Source organism: Primulina eburnea, chromosome 12 (assembly GCF_022965805.1).
Source record: "Primulina eburnea isolate SZY01 chromosome 12, ASM2296580v1, whole genome shotgun sequence".
Classification (NCBI taxonomy): Eukaryota; Viridiplantae; Streptophyta; class Magnoliopsida; order Lamiales; family Gesneriaceae; genus Primulina; species Primulina eburnea.
This window is the reverse complement of record NC_133112.1, coordinates 31,701,827-31,713,563: the sequence shown is the minus strand read 5'-3', so window position 1 is coordinate 31,713,563 and position 11,737 is coordinate 31,701,827. Positions and strand designations below refer to the sequence as shown.

The window sequence follows — 11,737 nt, the reverse complement described above, 5'->3', positions numbered from 1 at the left end:
ACGCTCCATAAATCTTCATTTTATCATCGGTAAAGCATTTTCCTGCTTCGAAGTTATCAACATATCTTCCTTATTCTTCACTGATAATATTTTTCGAGAACCGCATTAAAGACATAGTCGAAGTTTAAAAAGTCTATGAGGATATTATAGGTTAAATTGATGATAAGCTGATCATATAAATTTGGTATATTTTAAAGTAGAAGCTCCACACATTTTTTCCCTCTATTTTATGCCTATAGAGATTGTGAGAACCTGAAATTCCAGCAGCTAGCAAATTTCAGCATAAGTTTTCAGAAGCTAGTATTTTTCCAACAGATTGGAATCCAGCAGCAGACAACAGATAAAATCCAGCACTAGCAGCAGCACGAAATTCCAGCAGACAGTTACTGATTCAGCTTGAACTTGTAACTGAAGCATTTAACACGAAATAAAGATTGTTAATGTCAGATTATGGCCTTTAATGGGGAGGCTAACAGTCAGAATTTCACCTATAAATATCACTCTCAAACACCTGAATTGGTTTACCAAAACCTTGAGTTATCACCTGAAATTAGAGCTAAGAGAGTGCATTTTCGAAGCTGTAAAATCCAGTAGCGAGGCAAGCAGATTTCAGTAGACTTCAACCGAAACTCTAGCAATTTACTGTAAGTGGGCTTATATGTAAATATCTTGAAATCCGTTTGATAATTCTGTTTTAAAGTTCAGTTTCTGTATGTTTGATTTCTGATTTTGAAGCACTGAAACTCCCTAGTGAACTAATGGTAGGAATATATATTCTGAGCATTTCTGAATTCTGATTCTGATTCTGGCCTCACCCCTTAGAGGAGAGAACATATAGGGGACTGATATCAGTTTAGCCATGAAATTCACTAACGTGCTCAGTGCTTACTAGTTCTGAATTCTGTTCTGTAATTTCTGAATTCTGATTACCGTTCTGAAAACAAGAGTTCTCTGTATATATTATCGTATTACTGTTTTTGTTGAAAATGATTTCGAAACTGGGAGTTATTTCCGCCCCCGCTTACTGAGTGACAATCATATCACTCACCCACCAAACCCATATCAGATAAAAACAAGGAAGAGTTGTTAGAAGAAGAGGAGCAACGTCAGTTTTGGGGCTGGTGATGAAGACCGTTGTTATCAGTTCTTATTTATGTTTATTTCGCTGCATTTGTTAAGACGATGTTGTAATTGGTTTTACATTTCCGCTGTAAAACATTATTATTGAGTTGTATCAGACAATGAATATTCAGTATTATGAATAAAAGACTGGTTTTTCTGAAATTCTGTACTTCTGAGGCTTGTTGTTTTCGAATGTAAATTTGAGAGCAACGCCGGTGTCAACCAACCCCCGTCCCGGGGCGTGACATTGAAGTGGTATCAGAGCGAAACCGGGTTTCATAATCTGGGGAGGAGGAACTAGAAATAATAAGTGCTTATAGACTTCTGAGAATAAGTTCTGAAGGTTACTGAAATAGACTACTGAAAATAAGCTACTGTAATAGACTACTGAAACGAGTTTAAAAAAAAATAAAAAAATTCAGTAGACCAGTAGACGAAAAACAGTAGGATAAGACCAGTAGCCGAAACCAGAACCAGTAGATGGAAACCAGTAGATCGGAATGCAGAAGACTGGGTCAGTAGATGTGTTAAGCAGCAGACAATGCTGGAAAAGCAGCAGACTGCTTGCAGTAGCATCAGAATTGCAGTAGCAAGTGAATTCCAGTAGGCGCATGCAGTAGACTTTGATCCAGTAGAACCATTCATCGTTCTAGCACCGCCGACGGACCTCAAAATCCATCGTTAGATAGTGATATCATCATTTCCGTAAAATTTTCCAAAATTTTGAAGCTTTGAGGAATTTTCATTTCCAAATGGCTTAGTATTTTTGCACCAAACTTGGTACCATTCATATTATTGATGTGAAAGATTTTTAGTAAAATTTTCACGCCTTCTAAGACCGAAAATTTTTGAGCTATTTTCTGCTATTGAATGTTATAGGCTTACTGATTCTATTCATTCCAGTACTTGTCTATAACTTAATCCATATTCTTGATATCAATTCTGAACCTTTACCCTCATGTTTTGGATGTAGGATATGGTTGACCAAAGTAGCTACGTTAAGAACTTAGAGAGGAAGCTAGAGAAACTAAAGGGGCATAACTACTGCCTAAAGCTGGACAAGGACGAGTTAGAGCGTCGAGCACAACACTTGGAGGGTGATGTTCACAGATATGATCACTATCTGCATGAAGCAGAAGAGAGACATAGGAAGACTCAAGAAGAGTTCGAGACCTCTCAAGAGACGGTTGCCGAATTCATTGAGTTACGTGACTCATTGGTTGAGAAGATCCAAGTTCTTAAGGATCAAAATCACCAACTCGTGCACCAGAATAATCAGTATAGTGCACAGACTGATGCTCAGATTCAAGAGTTTCAAGATACTGTTGAAGTTCTTAGCGACCATAATGCAGTTCTGCATGGTCATATTGAACATCTCGAAACAGTAATAGCCAACCATGAAGATGAACCCGAGGAGGATCCCGAAGAAGAAGAGGAAGTTGAAGAGGATCATATGGATTTAGATTTGGGAGAAGTGATAGATTAGAACATCATTAGTAGTCTTGTGACACTTGTCCCATTTACATTTCTATTTCATTTTCAAAGTTCATTTGTAATTGCACTTTCTTGAGGAATCAATAAAAGATTATTTCTATCCATTGGTTCATATTTAATTTTTGGAGCAATTACTCAATCATTGTGATTCTTTTGTTTAGTCTCTATTCTGTTATCAACCTTATAACTTTCTTAATTGTAGGAAATGAACGGACACCTAGTTAGAAACAACCGCAATCCTCGCTACAACAACCGTAACAACAACCGCAACGGTGAGAATGAGAATGACCAACAACAACAACAACAACAGCCACCAGCAGTTGGCCTCAGCCAAGTGGATTTAATGACGATAGCCACGATTGTGGCAACCACGTTACAAGGGTTAGTGAACCCTAATGCTAACCAGCCACCACCACCACCACCACCTCCAGCTCAGAATGGGACTAAGCAACATTATGAGGCTCTCCGAAGAGCAAGAGTCCCTAACTTCGATGGAAGCACCGATCCATAGGTCGGACAAAATTGGATGAAAGAGGTGGAAAATCATCTTCGACTACTTGAGGTTCCCCAAAGGATCAGAGTAGAGGTGATTACACCTTTTCTTGTCGATAAAGCTGCCAAATGGTGGGAAGGAGTCTCACCAGCTATGTTAGAGGCGGGACCTATCACTTGGCAAAGGTTCCGAGAGGCATTCTTGAGGCAATACTTTCCGACAGCAGTTCGAGTGCAGAAGCTGTCAGAATTTGAAAGTTTGGTTCAAGAACCAAACATGACTGTGGTGGAGTATTCATCTAAGTTTCACTCATTGGGAACTTACTCCCCAACCATCATGGGAGACGAAGCCTTGAAGATGCATCGCTTCAAGAAGGGATTGAACAGCCGTATTCAATCTGCCCTTGCCGTGATCGAGCCCAATAGTTTTGATGAATTAATGGGAGCCGCCATCAGAGCTGAGAATGACATCAAGAGGCGTGAAGGCGAGAACAAACTCAAACGTCCTCAGTCAAGCCAGTACCAAGCGGGCCAGCAATTCAAGAGGCCTAGGTTTGCAAGCAACCAATTTAGTGCTCCATCCAAAGGAACCACTTCTTCTCAATCAAACAAAGAAAGAGTCAAGTGCCAAACTTGCGGATTCACACACACGGGTGAATGTCGTAGGAATTCTGGAGCTTGTTTCCGTTGTGGAAAGATGGACCATCGCATTTGTCACACCCTTACTCTATACTTAGCATAATTACCATAATCAAAATAAGGTTTGAATGATATAACTATATTATGAATCAAATCAAACAAGGGGCATCACTTTGACGGTTTGTAAAATTTTGGCATGATGTCCCTATATTTTTTATAAGCCCAAACCAAGCAACAACATTCACATATACATAGACACAAACTCAACACAAGCAACAACATCAACCCATATATATATAATCGTATTCTTACACACAAACATATTCTGTACCATCATACCCCTAGACATAAACATTGTAAAACTTGTTTCAAACCCTGACATTCAATTCATTATAATACATATGCGGAAGCTATACAATAAGAAGCCCGGTTCTTGTCGAGGTGAGGCACGTCACTAGCATCCATTGGCGAACCGGCATCCTACGCATCTTCACTACCTGATCCTGTAATACATGAGCTACGTGAGTTTATAAACTCAATAAGTTGGCACTTGTACGTATCAATATGCATCGAAGGAACATACATATCAAGTCGTGATCAACAATGAATCTTAAAAAACATGTCATACCGTAGCATATATTCAATGTTCATTTTTGTACTTGAGCCTCATTAGTTGACCTGTACTACCGTGCTTGCTTTATTATATAGCTACTACTGTGTTGGACGTCAGGGAGCAACCTTTGGCAACCCCACGCCCCATGAACATATATTGGCCAATAGCTTTGGTGGACTTAAAACCACCCATGATGTCAACAAGCTCTATATCATGTAAATCAATCCTTTTCTTTTCATGTTCATGTTCTTGTTCATGACATAGCACCCATCATCAATATTCATGAGTTCCTTACATATTTAATACATAACAGTGGAATATGGTGCTATGTTTTCATCAATAAACATACTAACAATGTACATATATCAATAGACAATGAGATGCATTTGAAATTCATAATATTACTCATGTATTACTTCAAGAACATGCCAACTTACAGTCCAAGCTTAAGAACACTGGTTTGAGACGGTGTTTCACGCTCCTATACTGTCAAATATACCAATAATTCAGTCACTATTGTATAAACTAGCTGAAAATCACTCCTATACATGTAGGATAACTAAAAAGGAAGAAAACTTACACCTATATGATGTTCTTGAGGTGGAGTACTAAGATCTATCTTCAAAATGATGAAGGAAATGAAGAAATAAGCTCTTTGGAGAAGTTTTCTAAATGTTTCCTTCGAGTTTTCTGTGAAAAAGGGGGAGAGGAGCTGATGGAATGGTTTAGAAACCCGAAGCTTATCCTCTTATATATATGGCGGCGCTCGGGCGGTCATTTTCTACCGCCCGAGCGCGGAATGTTCTGTCCAAAAGGTGCAGTTTTCGTGCACTGGCGCTCGGGCGGTCATTTTCTACCGCTCGAGCGCCATATGTTCTGTAAATTTCGTGAACCCTTAGTGTACCGGCGCTCGGGCGGTAGAATCTTACCGCTCGGGCGCCACCTGTGTTGCCTCTGCGCACTGACTCTTCAAAGATTGCTCCGGAAATGGTTCTTCCGCTCATAATCTGAAAAAATGGTAAACTACAAAGTTGTAGCCCTATGTCTTGGCTTGAATCTCCCACTAGTTTCAGGTCATTTGGAGGTTTGAGTAAAAAGTTATGCCCATTCTCCTAACATGTGTCAGTGAAGGAATGACGGTATACACGACACACTTCGGGGCACTTTTGGCTTGTCTTCCACAATGATTTGGACAAAACTCAAAACGTCAAAGTTGTAGCATTATATCTTAGCTTTTTAATGGTTATGGCCTCACACAATTTGGATCAATATTCAAATCATTATGCTAAAACCCGTAAAAATCACCATATCTACACCTCATTTCCTACCAACTTCATAACACTATTTCTATGTACACATCTTACCATCACTATTTTGACATTTATTCATTCTCAATGCACCATAACAATATAAAAGTCATGTTCAATCTCAATATTGATACTTCAATCATCACGTGAAATCTAATAAGGTAATTAACTACAAAATAAACGACATAAACGTGTTATAATCATTTGTACGAGTAACCGGGCCTTACAATTCTCCCCTCCTTCACAGAATTTCATCCTCGAAATTTGACGTACCATATAGTTCGGGATATCTCTGTTGAATCTCGTCTTCTCGCTCCCAAGTTGCTTCTTCGATTGCATGATTTCGCCATAACAATTTCACCAAGGGTATTTCCTTGCCTCGTAACACTTTTGATTTCCTATCGAGGATTTGGACTGGTCATTCTTCATACGAGAGATTCGATGCAAGCTCCAATGGTTCGTAATGAAGAACGTGAGAAGGATTGGTCAAATACTTTCGTAGCAAGGAAACATGAAAAACGTTATGAACAGTTGATAAATTCGGTGGTAAAGCAACTCGGTAGGCTCTATCTCCTATCCTTTCTAAGATTTCAAATGGACCGATATATCTTGGACTCAATTTTCCCTTCTTACCAAAACGCAAAATTCCCTTCAATGGTGATATCTTTACAAATACATGGTCACCAACCTGAAATTCCAATCGACGACGTCGCACATCAGCATAGCTTTTCTGTCGACTCTGGGCTCTGTGCATTCTTTCTCTGATCTTGGTTACCAATTCAGCTGTTTGTTGTACCAATTCAGGGCCTATTAACTTTCGTTCTCCTACTTCATCCCAATGTACTGGAGATCGACATTTTCTACCATATAATGCAGTGTATGGTGCCATTCCAATGCTTGACTGATAGCTATTGTTATATGTAAACTCAGCCAACGGTAGTTTACTGTCCCAACTACCCGGGAAGTCAATAGTACATGCCCTCAACATATCTTCTAAGATCTGATTCACTCGTTCTGATTGTACATCAGTTTGAGGGTAGAATGCTGTGCTGAATGACAATCGAGTTCCCATAGCATGATGCAAGCTTTTCCAAAATGCAGATGTAAATTTGGGATCTCTATCAGATACAATGGACACTGGGATGCCATGAAGCCTCACTATCTCCTTGATGTATTCTTCGGCATATTGATTCATCGTGTATGTGGTCTTCACCGGAAGAAAGTGAGCTGATTTTGTAAGTCGATCGACAATAACCCATATAGCATTGAATCCTCTTTGTGTTCTTGGCAAACCAAGGATTAAATCCATTGTGATATGTTCCCATTTCCACTCAGGAATGGGTAGCGGTTTCAGAAGTCCTGCTGGTCTTTGATGTTCAATCTTGACCTGTTGACAAGTTAGACATTGTGCAACAAATTGAGCAATGTCCTTTTTCATACCTGGCCACCAAAATAATGGTTTCAAATCCTTGTACATTTTCGTGCCTCCTGGATGGATCGAATAGGGAGTAGCATGAGCATCAATAAGAATGTCGGTTCTGATCGTTCCTTGTTTTGGTACACACAGTCTCCCTCGATATGTCCATATTCCTTCCCCATTCAATTCAAAGTTTGAATGTCCTTTATCTTTATCTCGCTGTCTCAATTGTTGGAATTCATTATCTGCATTTTGTTCGACCTTGATCCTGTCCGCAAGTGTTGGTCGAACCGTGAGAGATGATAATTTGATTGCAGATCCCTTTGGAATAACATCAAGCTTCAAGTTCTGCAAATCCCATAAAATTTGTTCTTGTACTGGCATTGCAGCAATAGAACTGGACTTTCGACTTAACGCATCTGCAACAACATTGGCTTTGCCTGGATGATAATTAATAACACAATCGTAATCCTTCACCAATTCCAACCAACGTCGTTGTCTCATATTCAGTTCTTTTTGCGTGAATAAGTATTTCAGACTCTTGTGGTCCGTGTAAATTTCACACCGTTCGCCATACAGATAATGGCGCCATATTTTCAATGCAAATACCACTGCTGCCAGTTCTAAATCGTGTGTGGATAGTTCTTTTCATATTCCTTTAATTGCCTTGAAGCATAAGCAATCACCTTCCCATGTTGCATCAAGACTGCTCCTAAACCTTGTTTCGAAGCATCACTGTACACTACAAAATCTCCTGATCCTTCTGGAATAGCAAGGACCGGTGCTGATGTCAATTTTGCCTTTAACTCTTGAAAACTGCGATCACATGCTTCGTCCCATACAAATCTCACATTCTTTCGAGTTAAAGCAGTCAAAGGCAATGCAATCTTAGAAAATCCCGCTATAAACCGACGGTAATAACCAGCTAGCCCAAGAAAACTACGTACCTCGGTAACAGTGGTAGGTCGTAGCCAGTTATTAACAGCTTCAATCTTGCTTGGATCCACTGATATGCCTTCTTTTGAGATGATATGACCCAAGAATGCTACTTGTTCAAGCCAAAATTCACATTTCTTCCATTTGGCATATAAATGTTTATCCTTCAAAGTCTGCAAAACTAATTGCAAATGTTCTCGATGCTCCTCTACAGTTCGTGAGTAGATTAAAATATCATCTATAAACACAATCACGAACTTGTCTAGGAATGGCTTGAAAATTCTGTTCATTAAATCCATAAATGCAGCTGGTGCATTCGTTAGTCCAAATGGCATTACAAGAAATTCATAATGCCCGTACCTGGTTCGGAAGGCAGTCTTAGAAATATCATCTGACTTCACTTTTAATTGATGATAGCCTGATCGTAAATCAATCTTCGAAAAGATAGCAGCTCCTTGTAGTTGATCAAACAAATCATCAATTCTAGGGAGTGGATACTTATTTTTGATTGTCACTTTGTTCAACTCTCGATAATCAATGCATAGACGAAGGGTACCGTCTTTCTTTTTCACAAACAAAACAGGTGCACCCCACGGTGAAAAGCTCGGTCTAATAAACCCTTTATCAAGCAACTCATGTAACTGTTCTTTCAGTTCTTTCATTTCTGTAGGAGCTAATCGATAAGGAGCTTTGGAGATCGGATGAGTTCCTGTCACAACATCAATTACAAATTCGATCTCTCTATCTGGGGGTAAGCCTGTTACATCATCAGGAAATACTTCTGGAAATTCACAAACAACATCTGTATTTTTTAATTCACGAACAGGTGGATCACTAGTTAACACAGATGCTAAATATCCTTGACACCCCTTCTGTAGTAATTTACAAGCCTTCATACAAGAGATTATCCGAAGAGGTAAGGATATACCTGCACTTGCTACGGTGAATGGTTCAGCTCCTACTGGTGCAAACTTGATCATCTTTATGCCACAGTCAATAGTAACTCTGTACTTCGAGAGCCAATCCATTCCCAATATCACATCAAAATCGGTCATTTTCAAAACAATCAATTCAGCATACATCTGATGACCTTGAACATATATTGGACATCCGCTCATAATCTGATCTGTCTGTAATTCTTGCCCGGAAGGTAAGGCTATGGCGAGTTGTGTCTCTAGTGTACTTGCTGTAATGCCCAGTCTCTTTACAAATGATTCCGAAATAAAGGAATGTGTGGCTCCTGAATCTAGTAAAACAATAGCACTAATACCAGAAATCAAGAACATACCGGTGATCATCGATGTATCCGCATCCAATTCTTCTTTGGTCATGGTGAAAAGGCGTCCCTGTACTCTCTCAGAACTTCCTGGACAATTCTTGGCGAGATGTCCTGGCTTCTTGCAACGATAACAGACATTAGAACCTTGCATACACTCCCCGCCATGGAGTTTTCCACATTTAGGACAAGGTGGCCTGTCTTGTTCTTTACGTGGAGGGGGACCCTTGCCACACGGTTCCTCTGGTCTAGTACCCCTGCTATCAGTCTTTTTACCTTGTCCTGTTCCTTGGCTCTTCTGAAAGTACTGATGCCTTCGTTGTTGCCTGTCCCTGTCAATGTCATGTTCATCTTGTTCTGCCATAAGTGCTCTTTTTACTATCTCCCCATACGTAGCAACTTTCGACATTCGTACATCTCTTTTAATTTCCGAGCGAAGTCCCCGCATGAAGTGTTCGCCCTTACTCGTGTCATCTTGTGCAATATACGGTACATATTGGACTCCAGCTTCAAATTGTTGTATGTATTCTGTCATTGCCATAGTTCCTTGCTTCAGGTTAAGGAAGTCACTTGCTTTCTTAGCTCGTACGTCTTTACTGAAATACTTGTTGTAAAAAACGGTTTTGAAAGTTCCCCATGTCAGTGGTCCAACCGGTAATGCCACTTTTGCACTTTCCCACCATATTCTTGCATGTTTTGTTAAGAGAAAGATGGCACAAGTAACTTGGTCAGCATCATCCATATGAAGGTAGGAGAAGATGGACTCCAATGACTTAATCCACTCTTCTGCTACTGCTGGATCGGTGCTTCCCATGAATTCCGGAGGATTCAAACGTCTAAAACGATCATATACGTCTGTTTGAACAGGCACATGTCTGTGTACTATGGCTTGAGCTTGTGCCTGTTCATGAGTAGTCCGTTGCATCTCCAGTAGCTGCTGGATTTGTTCACCATGGACCTTTGCTTGTTGTTGGAGTAATTGGGCGAAGTCATCTACAGGTCGTGGCGCACTACCTTCACCTTCGACTGCTGGGGCCTTGCCCTTAGATGACTCTCCCTCATGTACTTTACGTTTCGGTGGCATCGTTGCTTATCTTAACCTACATGTAGGTCACGTAGAAACACATAACTTAGCATAAACTATGAGATACAAAGATACTTACTTGCCAAGTTCTCCATATGGATGAAGTGAAGTGTCTTTCCTGTCGAAGAACCGTGGGCTCTGATACCATATAAATTGTCACACCCTTACTCTATACTTAGCATAATTACCATAATCAAAATAAGGTTTGAATGATATAACTATATTATGAATCAAATCAAACAAGGGGCATCACTTTGACGGTTTGTAAAAATTTTGGCATGATGTCCCTATATTTTTTATAAGCCCAAACCAAGCAACAACATTCATATATACATAGACACAAACTCAACACAAGCAACAACATCAACCCATCTATATATAATCGTATTCTTACACACAAACATATTTTGTACCATCATACCCCTAGACATAAACATTGTAAAACTTGTTTCAAATCCTGACATTCAATTCATTATAATACATATGCGGAAGCTATACAATAAGAAGCCCGGTTCTTGTCGAGGTGAGGCACGTCACTAGCATCCATTGGCGAACCGGCATCCTACGCATCTTCACTACCTGATCCTGTAATACATGAGCTACGTGAGTTTATAAACTCAATAAGTTGGCACTTGTACGTATCAATATGCATCGAAGGAACATACATATCAAGTCGTGATCAACAATGAATCTTAAAAAACATGTCATACCGTAGCATATATTCAATGTTCATTTTTGTACTTGAGCCTCATTAGTTGACCTGTACTACCGTGCTTGCTTTATTATATAGCTACTACTGTGTTGGACGTCAGGGAGCAACCTTTGGCAACCCCACGCCCCATGAACATATATTGGCCAATAGCTTTGGTGGACTTAAAACCACCCATGATGTCAACAAGCTCTATATCATGTAAATCAATCCTTTTCTTTTCATGTTCATGTTCTTGTTCATGACATAGCACCCATCATCAATATTCATGAGTTCCTTACATATTTAATGCATAACAGTGGAATATGGTGCTATGTTTTCATCAATAAACATACTAACAATGTACATATATCAATAGACAATGAGATGCATTTGAAATTCATAATATTACTCATGTATTACTTCAAGAACATGCCAACTTACAGTCCAAGCTTAAGAACACTGGTTTGAGACGGTGTTTCACGCTCCTATACTGTCAAATATACCAATAATTCAGTCACTATTGTATAAACTAGCTGAAAATCACTCCTATACATGTAGGATAACTAAAAAGGAAGAAAACTTACACCTATATGATGTTCTTGAGGTGGAGTACTAAGATCTATCTTCAAAATGATGAAGGAAATGAAGAAAGAAGCTCTTTGGAGA

The 11,737-nt window shown here is 39.5% G+C and overlaps 1 protein-coding gene across 1 annotated transcript; it reads left to right on the top strand.

Annotated features, from left to right (window-relative positions):
- The first annotated feature begins 3,142 nt into the window (after window positions 1-3,142).
- Window positions 3,143-4,972, top strand: LOC140806798 (uncharacterized). Its single transcript, XM_073163330.1, has 2 exons — window positions 3,143-3,660; window positions 4,915-4,972. Exons 1-2 carry the CDS (start codon window positions 3,143-3,145, stop codon window positions 4,970-4,972), a joined length of 576 nt encoding a protein of 191 aa, XP_073019431.1.
- The last annotated feature ends 6,765 nt before the right edge of the window (window positions 4,973-11,737 follow it).

Bases quoted from the DNA above. Each gene is read 5' to 3' on its own strand.
- LOC140806798 (XM_073163330.1), top strand. From the start codon at position 3,143: ATGAAAGAGGTGGAAAATCATCTTCGACTACTTGAGGTTCCCCAAAGG. The intron at 3,661-4,914 runs GTTTGCAAGCAA...CTATACATGTAG, and splicing joins CAGCAATTCAAGAGGCCTAG to GATAACTAAAAAGGAAGAAA.